This window comes from Enhydra lutris, unplaced genomic scaffold (assembly GCF_002288905.1).
Source record: "Enhydra lutris kenyoni isolate GAN:26980312 unplaced genomic scaffold, ASM228890v2 scaffoldscaffold1, whole genome shotgun sequence".
Lineage (NCBI taxonomy): Eukaryota > Metazoa > Chordata > Mammalia > Carnivora > Mustelidae > Enhydra > Enhydra lutris.
Genome location: NW_019154085.1, coordinates 29,127,946 through 29,151,118, shown reverse-complemented (window position 1 = coordinate 29,151,118; position 23,173 = coordinate 29,127,946). Strand labels below are relative to the sequence as shown.

General features: G+C 55.4%; 1 protein-coding gene across 1 annotated transcript in view; it reads left to right on the top strand.

Moving 5' to 3' along the window:
* The window catches only part of LOC111145132 (cilia and flagella associated protein 65), a 33,716-nt gene extending 18,736 nt beyond the window's left edge, over positions 1-14,980 (top strand). The window contains exons 21-34 of the mRNA XM_022499820.1: positions 4,185-4,361; positions 4,670-4,736; positions 4,882-4,992; positions 7,184-7,375; positions 7,476-7,634; positions 8,968-9,111; positions 9,690-9,803; positions 9,999-10,110; positions 11,996-12,036; positions 12,265-12,464; positions 12,751-12,882; positions 13,413-13,889; positions 14,576-14,713; positions 14,818-14,980. Of these exons, the coding sequence (XP_022355528.1) occupies positions 4,185-4,361; positions 4,670-4,736; positions 4,882-4,992; positions 7,184-7,375; positions 7,476-7,634; positions 8,968-9,111; positions 9,690-9,803; positions 9,999-10,110; positions 11,996-12,036; positions 12,265-12,464; positions 12,751-12,882; positions 13,413-13,889; positions 14,576-14,713; positions 14,818-14,980 (2,227 nt within the window). The remainder of the gene's footprint in view (positions 1-4,184; positions 4,362-4,669; positions 4,737-4,881; positions 4,993-7,183; positions 7,376-7,475; positions 7,635-8,967; positions 9,112-9,689; positions 9,804-9,998; positions 10,111-11,995; positions 12,037-12,264; positions 12,465-12,750; positions 12,883-13,412; positions 13,890-14,575; positions 14,714-14,817) is intronic.
* Positions 14,981-23,173: the final 8,193 nt, after the last annotated feature.

The following is a 23,173-nucleotide window of genomic DNA, read 5'->3' as shown; positions in this document are numbered from 1 at the left end:
CACAGGGCAGGCTGCGCCTCTCTGGTCACAGCAGCCCAGGCCTGGGGCTCTGAGCCTGCCAAGCGTGGCCCTTCCTGTGCTTGACTTTCCTCCCGTCGGGGCCCCAGCTTGTGCCCGGTAAACATCCTGTTTCCGTGCCAGAGCGTTTTCTTGTTGTTCCTCTTCACCTCTGCCACGCGTCTCGACTTCCTAGTAAATTTCCTCTTGATGACTTCTAACTTTTCTTGCCTAAACGGAAGTGATAAAGAAGTGCACCCACTGGGGTCAGGCTTGAGAGAGATAGCCAGGGGCATGTCGGGGGCTGGAGTGGGGTGGGGTGGGGCGCTTCTGCGGTCTCAGGAACCTTCCTACCTGAGCAGAGTCTTGGGGCGGGGGCGAAGCTGGAAGGGGAAGCAAGTGGGGAGGCCGGCTCCTGTCTGAGAGGGGCCAGGACTATGAGTAGCTGAGGGCTCCTGGCCCTGATGACTTGAAGCTTGGCAGGCAGGGCTGCTAGCCAGGTGGGGAAGGCCCGGGGCCCGCCAGAGCTCCAGATCCATCATTCCCCGAGGCTACTGGTGTGGCCAGGAGCCAGGCACTACAGGAAAAGCGGCGTTAGTCCATCCCGGCACAGAACAGGGTATTTTGGTAGGTTACGCATGCAAGTGTGTTTGTGTAGGAGCAAGCCGGCTCACACTCTCTGTGGAGAGAGTCCAGGTGGCTGGAAACCAAGGTGGGAGGAAACCCAGGCAAGGTGCCCACTGAGCTGAGCCCATCCATCAGGAGATCATCTGAGGTTCAGGAAGGCAGTCCGTGCTTCTTCCAGGAGTCCAAGCACAGCGAACTTTCCTTGGAAGGCTTGACTCTCCTAGGTTTTTTGTGTTGTTGTGTTTCCTTTCAATTTCTTAGAAGGCTATTTTTGAAACTTCTAGCTGGTCTTTGCTGAGCTCATAAAGAACAGACTGAAGGTTTTATTCCTGCCAAGATCAGTAAGAAATGGGGAGTGTGGACTTGGCCTGGAGGCAGCGCAGGCAGGACAGAGTGAGAACCCCAAGAGGGAGGGGGAGCATCGGAGGGAAGAGGAGCCTAGAGTGGCCTTCTCCGTTCCCTCCGGGTCTTCTCTCCCTATGCCTCTGCTCCTTCCCAGGGAGGTGGAAGGCCTTACCAACAATCAGATACTCAGGCTAGCACCTCCTGGTCCCTCATGCACTCATTAAGTCTTGGCTAAACGTTTACTGGGGGCTTCTAGGCCTGGGCTCCCGACATGGCCCTCAGAATCGAGGTGCTGACAGGTCCACGCCTGGCCCCCCAGGAGCTGCAGGGGTCTGAGGCAGGGTGATGTGGGCTGAAGAAAGCTACAACTGAGCTAGACCAGCAGCGTAGGGAGAAGACGCAGAGAGGCTGCAGAGAACCTTCCAGACAGGGATGCCTGGATGGCTCAGTCGGTTAAGCATCTGTCCCCGGCTCCAGTCATGATTCCAGGGTTCTGGGATCAAGTCCCTGTCGGGTTCCCTGCTCGGCTGGAAGCCTGCTGCTCCCTCTGCCTGCTGCTCCCCCTGCTTGTGCGTGCTTTCTCTCTCTCCCTCTGACAAATAAATAAAATCTTTTTAAAAGGCGGGGAGGGGGGGAACCTTCCAGACAGAGGGCCTGGTATCTACATGCATAAGAGAAAAGGGCTCAGCCCACCTAGAGTGTTGACAGAGAAGGAGGATGGGGTCCCGGATGTGACTGGGAAGGCAGACAAGGGCCACGGCATCGGGACCTTTCTCCTAAGAGTTTGGACTTCTTCCTGAGGGCATGGTGGCGATGTAAACGGGGACAGGGGACAAAGACATGATGTACCTTTGAGACCTGCCACTCTGGTCTAGGGTGTGGGGTGCAGGGAGAGAAATGGACTAGCAGCCTGAGGCAGGGGAGTCAGCAAGGGCGCCCACACTAAGGGACTGGCAGGGAAAAAGGGGTCAGGATTATTTGGAGGGGGACTGAGCAAGGGCAGCGAGGAAAACAGAGGTGTTGAAACTACCCAGATAACCCCCCCAAAGTAGCAAGATCTCCACTTGTGCTGCTGATCAGTATCCCCTGGATGAAGTGAAAAAGCAGTTTATTCACCTGTCAAAAGACACAAAGCAAGCAACTCCCCGGCTCCCGCTGCATGTCCGCTCCTCTGGGGGTGATGGAGGGTTTGTGGGGGGCTTCCATCCCCAGCCCGTGTGCCATCCACATGTGAACACAGCCCAAGGTTATTCTGTTTCCCTTGAATTTTTTTTTACAGTATTGGCACAATGCTGTGCATACCGCTTTCTGTTAGATCATTAACATTTTCACTCAGCATTACGCCCATAACATTCCCTTCAGATCAATACTGATCAGTGCATAAAACTCTTTAACTCTTTTTTAAATATTTTTTTAATTGATTCATTTGAGAGAGAGTGTGTGTGCAAAAGAAAGAACATGAGCAGGGGGAGGGGGAGGGGAAGTGGGAGAAGCAGACTCCCTGCTGAGCAGGGAGCCCGATGCGGGACTGGATCCCAGGACCCTGAGATCATGACCTGAGTCCAAGGTAGACGCTTAACCCACTCAGCCACAGGCGCCCCTTAACTATTTCTCTGTAATATTTGGCATAATATTCTGTAATATGAATGGCCCTGAAGGTATTAAACTCCTCCTGTATTGGATGACATTAGTTGTTCCCAGTGGGTTTTTCTTTTCCCCACTACAAAGAAAGTTGTAATAAACATCCGTGTGCATGTGTGTGAGTTGCTGTGCGCACGTGTGTGAGCGTGAGCATGTGCACGTATACCTTTATTCCTGCAGGTTAGTTCCCCAGGAGAAAATTCCTGAGTCAAAGGGCTCATGCAGTTTTTATTCTAGTAGATGCTGTCAAAATTCCCACAGCAGAAAGTGGTAGCCATGCCCTCTTCTCCTTTCCTGTTTGAAGGTGTCTGTTCTTTCAAAACTTCCCAGTGTTGAGTGGAACTGTTTATCACATTCCTTTATTTTATTTTATTTTATTTTATTTTATTTATTTGACAGAGGGAGACACAGCGAGAGAGGGAATACAAGCAGGGGGAGTGGGAGAGGGAGAAGCAGGCTTCCTGCTGAGCAGGGAGCCCAGTGCGGGGCTCGATCCCAGAATTCCGGGAACACGACCTGAACCGAAGGCAGAAGCCTAACGACTGAGCCACCCAGGCACCCCATGTTTATCACATTTCTGATGTGCAACTATTTTAAGACTGATTCAAGGGAGGGGTGCCTGGGTGGCTTAATGGCTTAAGCCTCTGCCTTCGGCTCAGGTCATGATCTCAGGTCCTGGGATCGAGCCCCACATCGGGCTCTCTGCTCAGTGGGGAGCCTGCTTCCTCCTCTCTCTCTGCCTGCCTCTCTGCCTACTTGTGATCTCTGTCTGTCAAATAAATAAATAAATAAATTTTTTTTAAAAAGAAAATTCCATTAAAAAAAAAAAAGACTGATTCAAGGGAGTCTAGGTTTGCAATTTCCTCCATTCTTTGAACATTTCCCCTTTGGCTGCTCCCTGTTCCTGCCATCTGCCCAGTTTGAGGCCAGTTCTCTGCTGTGTCTCTGCAGTCGGAGGGGTCCTCCTTTTCAGATCATAACTCGGGGACCCCTTCACCTCTCGCTGTGTTAACCAGCTAGAGGGCAGTATGCACTTTCCCACAACATGAGGCATTTGGGGGCCATGAATTCTATGCCCAGACTTGCTCTAGATTCGAGAACACCAGCCCTACTGGGGCATCTGTTCTCCGCCCCAGGCTCACGCTGGCCTAGACACCCTCCCCCTGGAGGGAGGGGGGCCTGGTGTGTGCTGCTGGCATTTGTAGGTGCTTCAAATGGCCCTTCCTAAGGGCTTTGTCACACAATCATCCCCCTGGGGTTAGTGGCTAGCTAGCTCAAAGTTACCCATATACACGGGTTGTCCCCCTTGACTCTTCATTGTCCCTGACAATGGAAGCCCCAGTCTCCACTTTCCACTCCATCACCAAGGACCTGCTGCCATTTCTGGGTTTGGCTTTGGGGTCGTTATGAAGTGAGAGTCCGCTAGAGCCATGTTTGCTCAGGCACGCGTGGGGCAGCTTGCCAAATCGGGGGGGAGGGAGTAAGGGAGGCCTCCTGGGAGGCCTCTATCCACTCCGCCTGCTGTGCAGAGCTCCCACCTCTCTGTTCTAAAAGGCTTGCACACCCTCTTCCAGGGCCTTCCTCTTTCCAAATGACCAGCAGATTGACCTGGAGTTGTGGGCACGGCAAGCAGAGTTTGACACCACTGAGCTCCACCAAATGCGTGTGCAGGACAACTGCGTGTTCTCCGTCAGCCCCAAGGCTGGGAGCCTGAGTCCCGGGCAGGAGCAGGTGGTGGAACTCAAATACAGGTGCTCCTCCCACTGCCTGTCCACACTTCCAGTCCTGGAGACCCACCCCACCCCCTGCTTTCCCTGTGCTCCCAGAGTAGCTCCTCCTTGGACTCTGGTGACTCCACCACCAGGGTGCCCACCGCCAGGGGAGGACCCCGTCCACCCACTTGGCAGGGAGGTTTCATGTCCCTCTTGCCCCATCCCAACTCGGGGGGTTCCTGCCACAATCTCCCAGGGGCTGGCCCCCTCAAAGCTGCAGGCACTTTGCTCTCCTGCGGGTACTGGGGCTCTGTAACTTCAGCCCAGACTCGTCTCCTCCCTTCCAGCCACGTGTTCGTTGGCACTGATCGCCTCCCAGTGCTCTTCAAGGTGTCCCACGGCCGGGAGATCCTGGTGAGACCCTCGACCTCATTCTGTCCTGGACACCCGAGAGAGGAGCAGGGAACTGTGCCCCTGGGGACCTAGGGTCCAGAACTTTGGGCTGGGTGCTTCTGTTCTTCCTGGGGAAGGATGCTACTCATGGGCTTTCTATTTCCAGCTAAATTTCATAGGTGTGACAGTGAAGCTGGAGCAAAAGTACGTGCACTTCACCTCCACTAGCCACGAATTTGTCCCTGTCCCCATTGGCAACACACTGCCCCCAAGGCAGGTGAGTGGTCTACATTGTCCCAGTTACCAAGAAGGCTAAACATTGATCTCTGTTTATCTGCATCAGCCCTCTACAGGGTAACAAAGACCTTGCCCTCCAGAAGTCCTCATGCTGAGAGGTGGGGCTACAGGTCAAACACTGAGTTTGAGCAACTGAGAGTGATCCAAGATGAGAGGCTTCTGCTTCCTGGTGCTTGGTGCGAAGCCCTTTGCCTCGTTCCCATGTTCCCATGCAAAAGCAGGGGGTTCTCTCCCCTAACACAGGATTCTTCAAACTTCTTTGACCAGGAATCACACTAATATATTTTGGATAATAATCCCATAATAATCCCATAAGTACGCAACATATACTTAAAATATCACAAATCAGTATGCACACTATTACATGCAAAGTGTTTGGATGTTTTCCATTTTTACTTTATTCTGTTCCACCTGCTAAATTGCTTTCATGACCTGCTCACTAATAGGTCTCAGCCCCAGGTTGAAAATTGCTGCTCCAGGAAGGAAGTTTTTCTGGAGTGTGAAAAACTAGACTATGAATCCTTGCGAAGCTATAGAATTTTCTTTATCAAGTGGAGGGAATTGGGTTCCTTTGCTCTGAACATGTACACTGGAAATCTCCCAGAGGGGGATGTAGTATTTTCCCAAACATGTCATGGCTGTGAAATTTCTCTTTTTTTTTAAATATTTTTTAAAGACTTTATTTATTTATTTATTTGACAGACAGAGATCACAAGCAGGCAGAGAGAGAGGAAGGGAAGCAGGCTCCCTGCTGAGAAGAGAGCTGGATGCGGGGCTCGATCCCAGGACCCTGGGATCATGACCTGAGCTGAAGGCAGAGGCTTTAACCCACTGAGCCACCCTGGTGCCCCGGCTGTGAAATTTCTAACCATTTAGAAGTCCTTGTATTTCTGAGCAGAAGTCTCTGGTCGTCCAGCCTAGAGTCAGAGGAATGGGCTTTCCGGACCTGGGAGACCACCCTTTACCCTACTGGCTTCCTGGAAGCCCCCCTGCCCCTCCCCAGGCCAAGGCTGCAGAGGCCCAGGTCCTTGAAAAGGAAAGCACTGATTGGTGCCCCCTGGAGAGCTTTCCTGAGAGACTAGACCACTTCCCTGTGGTCCTGAACATAGACCATGGAAAATGCCCCCAGATCTAGAGCCAGGAGACCCAACTGTGCCTCCAAGCAACCTCCAGAACTGGCCAAGCTTCCTCTTTCACTCATGAGAGGATGACAAGACGGTGGCCTGGACCCATGAGAGGACAGCAGAAGTAGAAGTGAACAGATTTAACTTACATTGTGGAGGCAGAATCATAGGGACTTGCTGGGGCTAGCTTGAGAATGTAGGAGAAAGAGAGGGATTGAGCTGTATTGAATTCCTAGTTTGAGCATTTACTGAAAGGAGGTGCACTCCGAGGCAGTAGGGAGGTAGAAATAGGCTTTCGAGTGAAGAGTTGGGTTTTTACCAAATTTGAGATGTCTGTGAGACAATCCGTGGCTGGCGAGGGGGCAGGAAGGGCTTGGGAAGCGGAAGTCGGATACCAGGTCTGAAGCTCGGACGTGGCCCAGGCTAGAGAAATAAAATCAGCATATTCAGGAGTGCGTGCTGGGAAAGATGAGGGGACAAGACCTAGGTCCAGATGAACTGTTTGCTCTCTCTGGCTTCCATTTTCCTATCCTAAAATGAAGGCTTGGACCAGATCTTGGGTTTCTTCCAGGACATTCTGTGATTCCCACACTTTGGAGTTAGTCTTGGGGGACATCATAGCTTCCTTCCCCTCCCTCATCTGCCTTTAAGCAGGACTGCCTCTAAGGGCAGACGTGGAAAGTGGCAGCCTCCCGGAGGGTTAGAACGAGAGCCTGAAGGGCTAGAAGGGTGCGTGCATGGACAGCTCTGTAAATCCCCACGCTAGAGACACGAGTGTTAGTGTCGCCTTTTACCTTGACAAAAGTAAATGAATAGCAAATAAGGATTACAGATTATCCTAAAATGTCCCAGACTGAAAATACAGTTACATACTTCTTGGATGATCAGGCCATAATGGAAATCAGAGGTGGTTAGGGGGTTCTGGAGCGGTAAAGTCACATCATGGAGATCAGCCTGTCCTCCCACCGTGGACACAGAATTCCAGGCTCTCTATGCTCCAAACCCTGATCTGGTGTGGAGACTTCATTATTCCTGCCGCCCTTGCAGATTTATGAGCTGTATAACGGTGGCTCGGTGCCTGTGACATACGAGGTCCAGACCAACATCCTGTCGCAGGTTCAGGAAAAAAATTTCGATCACCCCATCTTCTGCTGCCTCAACCCCCAAGGGGAGATCCAGCCGGGCACAACTGCTCAGGTCTTGTGGATCTTCTCCCCTATCGAGGCCAAGACTTACATGGTGAGCCACAGCCTGGGCTGAGTAAGGGTGGGGGTTGGTGTTGGCCTCCTCAGCAAGCCTTGCTCTGACCAGTCCCTTCCCCACCCTCCTAATTTCCTAGGTAGATGTACCCATACATATCCTGGGATGGAACTCAGCCATCATCCGCTTCCAGGGAGTGGGCTATGACCCCCAGGTCATGGGGGACACAGCCCCATTCCACAACATCTCCTCTTGGGACGACCACTCCATACATTCTAGGCTGATGGTTCCTGGACAGGTAGGGGTAGGGAGGTGGAAGGCCTGAGGCCTAGGAGGAGCCTGAGGGCCCCAGGTGGCCAGGGCAGAGGGAAGTTGGGAAGGAAATGCGATAGAGGTGATAAGGAGGGGATACAGAGGTAAAGCCTGGAACCTGCCCTCATCGAGCACGCAGGACTGGCTCCATGAGAGGCTTACCCTGCCCCCTAGTGCCCACAGGTGTTCCTGCTCAAGTCACTCTGGGCATTGGGATGGGGATTTTGGAAGGGATAGAAGGAAGCTCTCTCAATTCAGGGCTATAAAGTATTATCTTCATACAGAACAGTCCCTCCCTGGACCTAGATGGATTTTGCCATAAAATATCTAGGGTCAATAACCCCATCTTTAGTTCAAACACACCCCACTGTTGGGACGTCTGACCCATTCATTCATCCACCCATCCGTCCATCTCCTCCCACTGGCCCACATGCTCATTTTTTTTTTTTTTAAGATTTTATTTATTTATTTGACAGAGAGAGAGATATCACAAGTAGGCAGAGAGGCAGGCAGAGAGAGAGTGAAAGGGAAGCATGCTCCCTGCCAAGCAGAGAACCCAATGCGGGACTCGATCCCAGGACCCTGAGATCATGACCTGAGCCAAAGGCAGAGTCTTAACCCACTGAGCCACCCAGGCGCCCCCCACATGCTCATTTACTCATCCATCCAACCATCTGCTCACCCACTTCTCCATCCATCCTTCTGTACAGCCACCCAGTTGCTATACACCTATACAATGGCCTGTCCAGCCTTCCACTCCTACCCTCTCTGGACTCTAACTGCATGACAAGCACTTTGGAGGCCCTGAGGACACAAAGAAGAGCCAGACAAAGTCCCAGCTCTGGAGACATTCAGGGTCTGGACAGAGAGAAAGTGCCCCTCCCATGTGACCTCAGTCTTTCCAGACCCCCTACTATTCTGTTCCCATTGACAATGCCAACTGCTGATCCCCCCCCCACCATTAATCTATAAGCATTCTTCAGGGATTCAAATTATGTTGGCTTTAGTTCTGTCTTCTCTAAGCAAATTCTGATTTCTCAGCCCTCCCAAGCCTATTTTAATGGTCAAAAGCATAAGCTTTAGGGTGAGACTGTCTGGGTTTATCCCCATTGTGCCTGTAAGAGACCTTTGGACAAATTCTTTATGCTCTCTAAACCTTAGCAGCACTTTACTGGCTGTAAAGTGGGGACGACAATAATACGTGTATCACGGGGGCATGGTGAGGATCAAATGCCTGTGAACTGCCTACCCTGACGCCTGTCGAAGGCACTCGGTAACTTCACCTCCCAAAGTGGCTGTTGTGTTGTCTCCACAAACAGAACATCTTCCTGTCCCAGTCCCATATCTCCCTGGGAAACATACCTGTGCAGAGCAAGTGCAGCCGCCTGCTGTTCCTCAACAACATCTCCAAGAGTGAGACAATTGTCTTTGAGTGGCAGCTGAAGCCTCCAGAGTTTGGGGAGGTGAGAGTCCCATATTTCCAGAGAATCAGAACCTCTAGCGGGACTCCAGGCCCACCTTATTCCACCCCATCCTATCCCATCTTGTCTCTTCTTACTCGATCTCACCCCAGGCCATCGCATCCCGTCCCATTCCATCCCACCTCATCCCACTAAATCCCACCCCATCTTATCCCACTTTATCCCAACCTGCCCAATTCCATCCCACCCCACTCCATCCCATCCCATCTTATCCCATCCCACCCATCTCACTCCATCCAACCTCATCCCATCTCATCCCATCCTGTCCTATCTTACCCCATCTAACCCCATCCTACTCCACCCCATCCCAACCCCATCTTTTCCTGTCCCACCCATCTCACTCTGTCCAACCCCACCCCATCGCCCACCACTCTACCCTACACCACCCCATCCCAACCCATCCCATTCCACTGAATCTCACCCCATCCTATCCCATCTTGTCCTATTTCACCCCATCTAGCCCCACCCGTCCCCATCCCATCCCATCCCATCCCACCCCATCCTACCCACTCCATCCCATCCCTGTGAAGCTCCAGAGACCCCTTCCCCCAAACAAACAGGTGTCTGTGAGTCCCATGACAGGAAAGGTGGCTCCTGAAGAGACGATTCCCTTTGTGGTGACCCTGAAGGCCTCAGTGCATGCCAGCTTCTACAGCATGGACCTGGTATGCAAGGTAGGACCAGCATCAGAAAGAAACCGGGATGGAGCATAGCTCCCAGTACTGGGATGTGGCGTTGGGGGTGGTAGTGGTCTATGAGATCCCCAGACCTTTACTGAAAGGCAGGGGCCAGCCCCTGGAAGAGTGAGGGGTCCACAGCACACAGGTCCTCCAGACCTTGGCCTTCTCCCTCCTTGTCCTGGGCTATAGGTATACCGACAGAAACTCCTAAATCAATACCATAAGGAACTACAGGAGTGGAAGGACGAGGAAATACGGCAGGAAGTGGAGTTCACCATCACAGATAGGAAAGGGAAGGTGAGTGGGCCTTGAACATCACAGATCTTTCTGATTGGCCTTACCAGAGGGGAGAGAGGTGGGGGTGTGAGGTGGTCCTACATGCAAAACTGGCCAGCCTACCTTAGATCAGCTTGCTTCCATTAGACCAAGCATAGCATCTCCCCAAGAGACTCTCTTCTGTACACAGAAGACTGGCTGACCATTCCCAGCCTCATGTAGCCAGTGTTTAATGGGTGCCTGCTAAGTGCTGGGCACCGGGGAGCCAAAGGAGGCAAGACCGCTCACCTTCTGATGGAAGACGGTGTGGGACAGGGGTTTCAGAGGCAGGCTCTGGAGACAAGTTGCCCAGTTTCGATTCTTGGCTTTGAAGATTTCTAGTTCTGAGATCTTGGTCAAGTCACTTATTGTCTCAGTTCCCTTAACTATAAAACAGGGGTAATGTGACATCTGGGATTGAGCTCAAAATAATCCAGGAGTGCCTGATGGCGCAGTCCGGGAAGCGTCTGATTCTTGATTTCAGCTCAGGTCATGATCTCAGGCTCCGCCCTCAGCAGGGAGTGGGGTTGAGATTCTCTCCCTCTGCCTCTGCCCCTCCCCAAACTCACTCGTGTATGCACAGGTGCTCTCTCAAATAAATAAACAAATCTTTTTTTTTTTAATTTATTTATTTGACAGACAGAGATCACAAGTAGGCAGAGAGGCAGACAGGGGGTGGGCTGGAGGCAGGCCTCCCACTGAGCAGAGAGCCCAACACGGGGATCGATCCCAAGACCCTAGGATCATGACCTGAGCCAAGCCGAAGGCAGAGGCTTTAACCCACTGAGCTACCCAGGTGCCCCTAAATAAACAAATCTTAAACAAAAATCCAGAAGTGGGGCACAGATGAGACAAGACTGGCCGTGACCTGCTGATTGTTGAAGCTGGGTGGACTCTTGGTACATTCTCTCTACTTTCCAATGCATTTGAAATTTTCCATATTAAGAAGGGTAAAAATAAAAGTTTAAAAAATATTTTGAATGCAAGTAAAATAGTGTCCGCTTCACAGCACTGTTGTGAGGATTGAAAGAGTTAAAGCCTGTGAAGTGCCTACAACAGTGCCTGGCACCCAGGAAGCACGCACTAAGCAGGCTATTCCTATCTGTAGGGGAGCCGGAGAGTAAACGTGAGACCACACATCCCTCGGTTCCTCCCCCAGCTTCCCAGCCTCCCTGGGCTGCTATTCTTTTTTTTTTTTTTTTTAAGATTTTATTTATCGATTTGACAGAGATCACAAATAGGCAGAGAGGCAGGCAGAGAGAGAGGGGGAAGCAGGCTCCCCGCTGAGCAGAGAGCCCGATGCGGGGCTCGATCCCAGGACCCTGGGATCATGACCTGAGCCGAAGGCAGAGGCTTTAACCCACTGAGCCACCCAGGCGCCCCTGGGCTGCTATTCTGCACCTTGCTCACCTCTGTCCTCACCACACTCAGCCCCCAGGGAGGCTCTGCACCCCTGTGAAGGTCTGGCCCAACTATGAGGGCACAATCCCCTGTCTGGTGGGTGTGGGAGAAGGGATTTCTGAATTAAATCTTAATAAAGGAGAGAATTTCCTTATCGCACTGAACTGCAAAGTCCCGAGGCACGAGGACGAGCACCTTGGTACTGTCCGCGCATATTTGCTGGCATCTCCTTTTTTTCCTTCAGTTGGGTGATCTGATGTTCCTTGTCTGCGGGCAGCACTTCCCTAAGGAAGGTCCTAGAAGGGGGTGTGGCTGGGAGGTGGGGGAGATCAGGAGGGCAGCCGGTCCTGGCATTGGCTGCTGGCACCTCCCCGCCCCCCACCTCGTGGGCTGGCAGAAAGGGTAAGAAGAGGGGAGTCCCTCCAGTCTTCTTATATCCTAAATACGGGTCTCTTTGCTTCCATAGGGAGGAGAATATTGTAGAGCCTGTGTCCCTAAGAGGAAGTACAAGGTGAGCTCATATGCCCCGTCTCCTTGGGATAAATTGAGCAGTCCTTTCTAGCTCCCAGAAGGAGCTAGAAACTGCTGGCCCAGCCTCCTGGAAGGGAGGGATGGAAGTGCCAATGGTTGGGGTCACACTTCGATTTGGCTCCAAAGGCCTGGGTGGGGGGCTACAGACACATCGGTGAGGGAGTGACATCCCCAAATCCCTGTCATCCACGTCTCTCCCTTTCCAAAGACGCTGCCCCCCATCAAGAATCAGCAGCCTCTCCACCAGCCTGTCAGCTGGAAACTTAAGATCCCAAAGAAGAAGATATTCTGGCCCCGTCCCCAGCCGCCCTCGCCAGGCATGCTGTGCTTGGGCCTCACGGCCCGTGCTCATGCCACCGACTACTTCCTGGCCAACTTCTCTGACTTTCCCCAGCACTTCCTGCACCGGTGAATTCTCAGGCAGGGAGGGGGTTTCTGCCGCCTGGGAACCCACCTAGGCTTCCTGCCCTTCCTCCTTCCTTCCCTTTCCAACTTGGAGCCTCTCCAGGTCCTGTGCTGACCCTGGGATTTGGGCTTTGGTCCCCATATGCCGTAGCATGACATTTGGGCCAAGGCGGTGGGCTGTCCCAAGCTCATCTATGTTCTCCTGACTGCATGACCACCGCCACTGCTCATGAACCCCCCCAGCATGGTGGCTTTCCCAGGCCACTCAGAATGTCATGGCCTGCTCCAGGGAGCTGCCAAAGAGGAAATACCACAAGGAGGAAAAGTTGGAGTCTTCTGAGGAAGAAGCCCCAGACAAGTGGGCCCCCATCTCCAAGCAGGAGAAGCAGCTCCTGATTGACTGTCTCACCACCATCATCAGGTGACCCCTCCAGACCCTCACCATCCCCGTCATCTCACCAGCTCAGCCAACCAGCTCTGTGTCTACCCATGGCCCCTGAAGTCCCAGCCCCTCCTTTCCTGAAAAATAGAACTTCCTCACAAGATCCTTCTACTGGTGGCCCCAGGCCCTGCAGGATGGGGCAGCTCTAATGGAGCTTGCTAGAAGGATCCTCAGGGATGGATCCTGAGTTCTGTCCTGTCCAGGGCTAGTAGATAAGGTCTGAGCCAGTTCACTGTCTCCCTGGGGTTCCTGTCCCTTATCTGCATAACTCTGACCTCCTGGCTCTGCCTCTAAGAACCCATGGAGCCCAGAGATGCCTTCCTCCAAAGGAGGGGTGGGCGGGGCAACTGACTAAGGGCTGGCCTCCCCCATCAATCACCCATTTGTAGACACAGAAGTCAGGAACTGCCCCTTGAGGCTTGGCTCTGAAGCCAGAGCCCCACAGGGGGTGTAAAGTCCCCCTCGCAAGCCATCTCAGCGAGGACCTCCTCCTCCTCCCTTCCACACAGGGGTCTGCTAGAAGACAAGATATTCCATGAAGCCGTGGACCAAAGCCTGGTGGAGAAGATGCCTTACTTCTGCCAGTTCTGGAATGAGCAGTCAGCCAAGATCACGGCCCAGAGCAACACCCTGCAGTTAGCACCTGTCCTGTCTCCATCCTCCAGCAGCTGGGAGGCCAGCAGAGACAAGGAGTCCGAGGAGGACAAACTGAGGTGGGACAAGAAAGTGGGAGAAGAGGAGGAGAAGAGTGCAGAGGAAGAGGAGGAACTGGAAGAGGAAGAGGAGGAAGAAGAGGAGATAGAGGAGGAGGAGACAGGCAAGGGAGAGCTGGAGGAGGGGGCGAAGGAAGAGAAGTTGTCCTGGACGGAGACTGAGCCCACACTGCAGCCCACATCCCAGGAGTCCCTGAAATGGCGGTGGCAGCAGCAGCTGAAGGTCATGGTGAAGGAGGAACAAGAGCAGGATGAGAAGGAGACCATCAGCCGGTGAGCAGCCAGACCTGGCTGAGGGTTCGCAAGGCAGGTGTGTGCAGAAGGATCCCAAGAGGCCGAGGTGCGCTGGGAGCCAGCCTCTGTCTGGGTGCAAGGCTCTTCCCAGCTCAGCGTTCAGTGACATCCCGCTGGTACCTTAAGGCCTTCAGCGAGGTATTTACAGAATGCCAATCTGGGCTTTAGTTTTTCTCTCCCAGACCTGGCTATTAAACTATTTTCTAGCACACCACTTCAGGGCATAGTTGAATGGTTTTCTAGAGCCAGGAGAGAAGTGCCAGCTTTTCCTGGAGGGCCTTTGCCTGGGGCTGCTCTGTGGCTCTTCCTGTCTGCTTTGGGATCCCTTAGGCCCTACCCAGTCCCTTGGGCACCCTCTCACAGCTTGATGCCTTTCCCCAGACCTGGCTCTGAGATGGGACCGACAATTGCCTGGGTTCCCAGCCCACGACTTGTTCCAGCGGCAGGATGTTTGGCCACTTGGTCCCTTTAAGCCACAGTTAGAGCGTCTGTAAAGTTGGAACAAGGATGCCTTATAGTGCTGGGCGGGCGGGGAGTGGGATGAGAATCCACGTAGACTGAGCCCAGGGCACACAAGGCACCGCACGGAAGAGGCCCGCGGAGAACACGAGCGCCGTCGGTGGCGGTGCTGACACCCGCGTCCTGCCCCCATCCCCGCCCCGCAGGCTTCCAGCGTTCGCCAACCTGCAGGAGGCGCTGCTGGAGAACATGATCCAGAACATCCTGGTGGAGGCGAGCCGCGGGGAGGTGGTGCTCACCTCGCGGCCGCGCGTCATCGCCCTGCCCCCGCTCAGCCTTTCCAGGTGTGAGCGCCGACTGCGCCGGAGGGGCGCGAGGGGCGGCAGGGGCGGGTAGGCTCGGCCCAAAGGCTCTCTCCAACCTCCCTCTGGGGCTTTCTGTCTTCCAGGATTGAGACTCCCGACTTGCTTTCGGCGGCGCCCCTTGGGCTGCAGCAGGCCGAGGTGTCCCGCCTGGTGGTGCCGCCCCCTACCGACTCTTTGAGGATGCCACACCCCAGCCCCGCCGACTTGCGGCCCTCTGTGCCCCCCTCTCCACTGCCCGGCCACTAAAGCATCTAGCCTTCTGTATCTGCCTTCACTTTATTTCCCCAACGCGGAAGGAATTCTCGAGCGCGCTCCGGGAGGGACAGATGGTTGGAGCGGCTGAGGTGGACTGCGGCGACCCGTTGCAGACTTGGGGGTTGGGAGGTTGCTTCTCTCCACTCCGCCGCGTAGCTGGGCCAGAGTTCCGGCCGCTCGCTGCCGGGCGCTGGACCGGGTTTGGCCAGTGGAGGGCGCTTCGAGCGGGCCTAACTAGCCTTTACTGCGGCATTGCCTGGCTGACATAAACTGACCGCCAGGCGGTATCCGCGCAGCAGGTGGCTGCAGGACGAGGTGACCACCCCTCCCCTTTCCCCGTTGCTTCTGCTCCCGGGCTCGGCCCCTCTACCGCCGGCCTTTTCTCAGCATCTGTCTGGCTCCGGGGACTGAGCTAAGAGGCTGAGAAGGAAGGGAAACCGAGGCACATCGCGGAGGGCTAAGAGCTACACTCTGGGACGCGGGTTGAGGTCACAGCTAGACAGTGGCCCACAGGCCCTACTAAGCGACTCCCATCGGGAATCTGAATCCCCAGCCCAGGTGATGTCCCGCCCTCCCTAGGATACCCACCTCGCGCTCCCCCTAACCTCCCCCCGGCGGCCTCTGTCCTCAGCTCCTCCCCCCTCTTTCAGGCAGGTGGGTGGAAAAGTGACATCTGGTGTTGTTCCAGAGGCGCCCAGGTCCCCGACACCCCCCCTTCCACCCCCGCGGCCAAGGCCTCGGAAGAGCTCCGGCCCCAGAGCCCGGGCGGGGGCGGGGAGGGGGAGGGGGCGCTTCGCCCCCTCTGAGTCAATATTTGCTCCAAGCAAACGGGCGCCCGGACAGGTGTGAGCGTGTGTGCGTGCGTGCGTGTGTGTGTGTGTGTGTGTGTGTGTGTGTGTAGGGGCGGGGACTGAACAGGCCGTATAAGAGCGCGCGGAGCCCAGGCTCCAGCACAAGCTCCAGGGAGTAGGCTGGGGACCAAACCAAGCAGGGCCCGGCCAGGTGAAGGGTGGCCAGGAAGGGAGGAAGGGAGGGGCTGACCAGGTGCGCACCTGCGGTGGCCGCCTAGGCCGGCTACGTGTCAGCCGCAGACGCGCGCGCAGGTGAGGGCGGCGGCCAGCGGCGCGCGGTGTGGCACTGCGTTCGCAGAAGACCAGGACCTGGAGATCGCCCAGGGCCTCAGCCAGGCCCCCGGCCTTCCGCTCCCGCCCCGCGACGAGCCCCTCGCACAAACCGGACCTGAGCGTTTTGTTCGTTCGGCTCGCGTGAGGCAGGGGTGGCCTCTCAGCACCCGCCCGGGGGCCGGGCCCGACCGCCACGCAGGCACCTGCCGCCACCGCCGCCGCCATACGGGTCGGAGAGGCCGCGCGCCGCTCCCGGAGGACATCCGGCTCCCATCCGGCCCCGCCCGCCCTGCCTTGTCCTGCCCGAAACTCATGGGCTGCCCGGCTTGATTCGGGTCATTTGGGCCAGCCGAGCAGGCTCCACCGGGTGGCATAAGGGGCTGTGGCAGGAACAGGAGCCTTTCCGGAGGTGGAAACCCAGCTTCTAGTCCCGCTCTGTCCCAGCGACTTCTATGGCCTTGGGCAAGTCATTTCCCAGCCTCTCCCGCGGTTTTCCTCTTTGCTCCATGAGAGCCATTGGTCTGGCCCGCTGGGAGGGCCTCGCCAGCCCCCAAATCCTGATTTCTGGCTTCTAGCAATAATTCTGAGCCACCCGACCTGGGAAGCTGGAGGCCTTCAAGGGGCTGGAGCTGTAGCTGTGAGTTGTGGAAAATCTGGGTTGGGGGAGCTATGGCCAGGTGAAGATCAAGTGTGCTTCTCCAGATCTGTTTGGGGCTGACATCCCAAGGGTTCACTCCCTGCCATCTCCCTGGCCCCTCAGTCTTCCCGTATGGGAGACAGACAGACAGACTGACTGAAAAGGACACACTCAGGGTCCAGTAGCCCTTGCCAGATGGAGTCCCCAGGAAGCGCAGCACACCCCCTTTCCCAAACTCCATAATCCCAAGGCCGCCTGTTTCACACAGCTACAGGTGGGGTGAGAGTGGGTATGAAGGGCCCACTTCTTAGGCAGGAGAACCCAAACATGAGACAGATCGGCCCCCTTGTGCAAGGATTCCAAAGGCTAAGATCTGACATGGGGGAGGGGATGGAGACTGCCCTAGACCCTGGCCTCCTGCCTCCAGAGTCTAGCACTAAGGGTTCCCCATGCAGCCTGAGGCCAGTCTGAGACCTTAGCTGAATCTCTGTCCTTTGACTCTGGTGTCCTCCATTCCTCCTCCCCTAACGGATGGTGATGCTGGTCTAGCCCCAGAGAGAGGAGCTAGTTGTAGTTGGCAAGTGGAGGAAAGCCTCAGCAGTGAGAAGCTACAGTTTCCCCTTAAGGTGAGGAAGCATCATGGGGTAGGGACTCTACCACTACACACCCAGGCAGGGGTCAACCCCCTCCCCCAGAGAGAGAGAGAGAGAGAGAACGAGGGTCGGGTTGGGAGTCACTGGTCCCTTCCAGCTCCATCTTGGATGTTCTTGGAGGTACTGGCTTGTCCCTTCTACCTGTCCCTACCCGCAGGCAGGCAGCAAGGGATCTGCTGAGTCCTCTCTGCAGAGAAAGGGAGGGGGAGGGGACGAGATGGCTCTGACAGATTCCAGACCGGTCTGGGAAGGGGCGGACCTCAGCAGCCCTGGGGAGGGAGGCATCGATGTTCCCCAGGCTGGGGTGTGTGCAGCCCCCTTTCTGCCCTCCCTGACCAGGCTTCTGTCCTGGGCCTAGACCTCTGCTCCTTTCCTCTGGCACTGAATGATTTGCCTGTCAGGGGCCGAGCCTGGCTCCCAGCACATCTTCCCTGTGTCTGTGAGGGCTTCCTCTTTTCTCCCTAATCGTGATAGGGGGCTGGAGCTCTCCACCTCTGGCTGGGATTTCAGATCTTGGGGTGCACAATGAAGAGATCTCCCCCATGAAATGATCCTCTTCCACACAGTCATTGGCGGGGGGGGGCAGGTTTGGGAAGAATGAGGCCACCAAGGGTTGAGTCTGCCCTTGTGACTGAGAGCCACTGCCTTTCCCCTCCCCCCAGGACTTAATTTCCCCAGACCTCCAACCCCTATCCCCAAGACCCGCATTTCCTGAACGAGGCCAGCGACCAGGCCTCCCATCCAAGTCCCTCCTCCCAGCTAGGCCAGGGGCGGAGACTCCAGGCGCCGGGCTGGCCTGCAGGTGCGGGGCTTGGGGAGGGGGGGTTACTCAGCAGCTGGTGTTCGAGCAGCCCCCTTACCCCTCCCCCTTCCTGCTCCCAGCCTGAGCCTGCTTCCTGTCATCCCTGTCAGCACCCCAGGCGGGGGAGGGGACAGGTAGTGGAGGAAGCGGAAAAAGAGACTGAGCAGTTGGAGCGTGGACAGCCTGGGGCCTGGGAGAGCAGAGGAGAAATGGGGAGGGGAGGAGAGTGGAAAACACAAGCAGGGCGGGAGGACAGACAGAGGATGCAGCCCAGAAGGATGGGAGACCCAGGAGAGAGTTCAGGATTGGGAGCAGCTGCAGCCCTCCCCTTCCCCCTTGAAAGCCAGAGGTAGGAAGAAGGTAGAGAGAAACCATAGAAGAAGAACAGAGGCAACTGGACATAATCAGGGATGTACAATTCTCACAGATGTGAAGATGCCAGGTCAAAGGTCAGGGTAATCGGAGGTGGAAGGCTTGATGTGTGCAGAGGTAGCGGTTCACCAAGTGAAGGCAGCCTCCACCCCCACATTGGGTGAAATTACCCCCAAGAGAGGAGAGAGAGAGGTGGCTTCTACAGCCAGAGCTGGGGGTAGGGCTGATATTCCCCTCCCTTGGGAGACCCATCGCTCCCCATTAATGGGCAAAAGACGAAGAGGGGCCAGGCTCAGACCCTGCTGGACACTGAGCAGTGAGGGGCATGGGTCGGACCCCATCTCTGCCCTTTGCTTTCTTGGCTACAGCTGTAGAGACAGCTTCTGCAGCTGCCCTAACCCCCTACCCACCTACTGGTTGTGGTCCAGACTTGGAACCTCTGCCCAGGATCTAGGTGAGAGTCAGGGGACCTGGGAGTGGAGGCACCATGGGGTGGGGGCGGTTTGCTCATAACCAGGTGCTAATCCCCATCCGGCCAAGGCAGGTCCGGAGCCTCACTGACCTTCTTAGAGATTAGTCCCCATGGCGACCTTGGCAACTCACCCCCTCACTCTGGCTAGGTGGTGGTGGAGGTGTGTGTGTGCAGAGGCTGGTTGGTGAGGGAAGAGAGCGAGCCTTCCTGAGGCATCACAGGATCAGAGCTGTCAGGGTTAAGAGCCCCCCCCCCAAGATAAGCAGTTAGTACAAAATTGGGGCCTCAAGAGAGGGAGTGACCGGCTCAAGGGCACATATGGAGCCAGAAAAACCCCAGGACCAGAAGGCAGGTCTCCAGTTCCACTCCCAAGTGCTTTCTCTAGAAGGGCAGAGGAAAAGAAATTGAGATACACCCCTTTGACCTTCCCAACCCTCCCAAACTGAGATCAGGAGAAGAGTTACTTGAATGCTGGGAGGCAGGAAGGCTCCCCATCCTGAGTGCTTCCACAAGGCCAATGTGGGAAGGGGCCTGCAGATCCCAGAGCTGTGCTTGCTGCCCTGACTCCAGCCTCCCTCCCTGCTAGGCCTGGGGGTGTGGGGAGCAGGGGGAAACCAAGCAGCAAAGCCAGTTATAATCACAACTACAAGGGCAATAATAGATAACATTTATTGGGTAAGTAGTGCAGGCCCGTTCTGCTTCTACGTGCTCTTAAGTCTTCACAACAGCTTTTAAGACTATGGTTCCCATTTTACAGAAGGAAAAACTGAGGAGGAGAGTGCCAATGATAAGCAGTGGAACTGCTTATTCGAACCCAGGCAGCAGTGCAAGACTCCCGAGCACTTTTAAGCCTCCAATGTGTGTCTGATCCTGGGCAGTTGACGGAACAGCCTTCTCTCCTTCTCTCGGACACTGGTGACCATGGAACGGGATAGGTGCGAGTGTAAGTGACAAGGGCATACTCCTGCGTGACTCCGACACCCAGCACAGAGGAGCATGTGGCACATTTTATTAAATGTTTGAGGAACAAGTGAGTGAACAAGCGTCTGCCTGTACATGAGTGTGACTTTGGGGGTCTGCTGAATCCTAGGAGAGTGCTCACACTCTCCTAGTGTGAGTGTCTGGGTGCCTGGAACTGCGTGAATGCATCTGTGCAGCCCCCACCCCCACCCCATGGCTTTGTGTCTGGGGAGGGGGTGAGGGAGGAAGCTGCCTCCCATGTCCCTGGATGGTAGCCAGCCCCGTGTCCCCACTGAGGGACAGAGAAGAGGGGCTCTGTTTCTAGCAGGGAAGGACAATGGGTGTGTGGGTGGGGCTCCCAGCCCCTCAGGACCCCCCCTCTTTTGGGCCAGCTGTCAGACCCTGCCTGAACTGAGCTGATCTCCCACTCAGTTATCTCTGTCTCCCAGGAGACCAGACCTCACAGCCCCAGGGAAGGTGCTCTTCTGCTTGTTCCGGGCTCCAGACCTGGGTGGGGGTGAGGGGAGGGAGGAGGATCAGGGCTGCAGAGGAGAGGCTGGTGAGGGGACCTGGGGAGGAGGAGGGAGCCCTTCACAGAATTTGCATCTTCAGTCACCAAAGCCCTGGCTGATTTCCCAGGGAAATGAGGAGTAAGGGATGGAAGCAGGCAGGCTTGAGGAGAAGACATTGGCCGCTGGGTGCTTCTAAGCTGCCCAGCAGTACAGAGAAGTAGGGCTGTTCAGGGATGGGGCTTTACGTGAGAGAGATGTCTCTGGGGATTCTCGGGAAGCCTTTAAATGGGATAGAGACCTGGGTGGGCACCCAGGATCAGGTTGAGGGGTTCTTTATCGGATCTGTATGTCCACGTATGGGATGGGGCTCTGAGTGAGATCTGAGGGTCTCAGGCCCTGAGGACACACGACTGAGTCTGAGGGTTTCTCTGTGGGATCTTAAGGTACCATGTGGGATTTGTGTTTTGGTAGAATTGTGAAGATTTCTCTATGGGAGCAAAAGTCCCCATATGGGATGAAGGACTGGAGGGGGGGATGGGGAGTTCTTTGAGGGTGATGAGATCCCTATAAGATCTTGAGGTCTCTTGGAAGTTTAGATCTGGGGACACTATTTTTTTCTTTTCTTAGCTCCCCCATCCACACCCAAAGGCTGAGGCTGTGGATGGGGAGGAGGTGGGAGTGAGCACTGAGCTGGCAAACAAAGCCACCTGTGCACCCATCCTTCAGGAAGCTCTCAGCGCAACTGATCTAGGAAAACAAACAGGACCAGCTGCCGGGGGTGGGGGGTGGCTAAGAGGGGAGTGGGTGGGGGGAAGCTGGGGGGCTGGAGCTGGATCAGCCTCATGGAGAAAGGAGGCTGGGAGGGGGTCCATAGCACAAAAAAGGGACAAGTGTCCCAGAGTCCCATTCTAGCACATGAGGCAGGGCCGCCTGACAGCCCCTTCTTCTTCAGTGGCTCCTTCTTCCCTTTTTCCACAGCTTGGAAACCCAGAGCCAGGGGGAAGGTCTGGGGGATGTGGGGACCCTGAGAGAGGGCTAGGCAACTGGCTACTGGTGGCCTCGGTGGGTGTGCCCATTTCTGAGAGAGCCGGTCACAGACAGCTAGAACTAAAGGCCATGGGCTGGGGGCCCCCACACACCATTTTTCTGATGAGGAAACTGAGGTACACAGGAGGGAAGAGGCTGGCTAGTGCCTCACAGCTTCTTAGAGCAGAGCCAAGATCAGGATTTAGGGCTAGAAAGGTGCCCTGTCTCACACGAAGGGTCTCCATCCCAAATCCCAGCTGGACAGCTCATTCTAATAGGGATCTCAGCTGTTATTACCTCCCCACTACTTTCCTGGCCACACACGCGCGCGCGCGCCTCCTGTAGCTGTAGCGTATAGTCCTCTGGCCAACAGCTGGATTGGAAACTGCCCACCCAGGTGGAACCCTGATCCCGGGGCCGCGCCCAGGCCCCCAGCCCCAGCTCCCGAAGACGCAGCGTCCATCCTCTGACAGACACCCGCTCACCCTCGAGGCTAACACCCGACGCCCGCGTCGCGGACCAGCGCAGACGCACAGCCAGACGCTCTCGCTGCTCGCGCGCGCCGCCCCTCGGACCTCAGCCTCCCACCGACTCCCGCTTCCATCCCACTCTACCTTGCCGGCTTCCCACCCAGCGCGGTCCGCCTGCGCCTCCTGGCGGCCGAATCCAGAATTGCCCGATAGAGACGGAAGAGGGAGGGAAAGGGAGGAAAGAGAAATTGGGTTCTCCCCTCCCGCCGCGTCTGTAGTCCCCACTTGTGAGCCCAAGGGCAAGGGCCAGGACATGAAGAATCCAGAACGGGCTCTGGCCTCCCTCCCTCCTTCATATACCTTATGATCCTCAAGAGCAATTCCTCACCACTGAAGAGAGACCCAATGGGGGCTCCAGTGGCTCCCAGCGCTTGTTCTCAGCACTCCAGAAGTCTGGGGCCGGGAAGGGGGCTGGTAGAGTGGGCAAACCGTTTCCGTTGCTTTCTCACTGGGGAATTTCCTCTATGCTCCTTCCCCCATGACATTTGGCCCAGCCTGACCACCTAGTTCCCTCACTCAGGTTTTATTGAGCACCTGCTCTGTGTCCAGGACTGCTGGGTTTGAGGATAACAACAAGATAGATGTAACCCCTGCCTCCTTTAATGGAGCTTACACTCTAGTAAGGGAGACGCTCAGTGCACCCCCGAACACTCATAAACAAAAGATGATCGACTTTACAAAATGATAAACACTGTAAGGAAAAGAGGCTGATATGATGAACAGTAAGTGCCAGGAACAGCATCACCCAGGAGGTAACAAATGAACCTGCTTGCCAAGATCTGTGACTAAGACACTCCAGGTAGTGGGTGGCTCTGAGGTGGGAATGAGCTTGGCCATTGAGAGAAAGGAGGGCTGGCCAGCATTGTAGATTGCCAGGAGCTGGGGCAGCTGCTTATGGCCCATGAGTCCTTTTAGTCACAGGATGTTGAGCAGTAAGAGCATTGGGTTTGGAGTCAAGGGGTTTAGGTTCTAATCGTCCTCTGACACTGGCTGCGGGAATGTGGAGGAGGCCCTATGCCCCCTGGTGCCTCAGTTTCCACGTCTGTATGTCCAAGCCTACCTCACCGGACTGTTGTTGAGTCTATAAAGAAGGCAC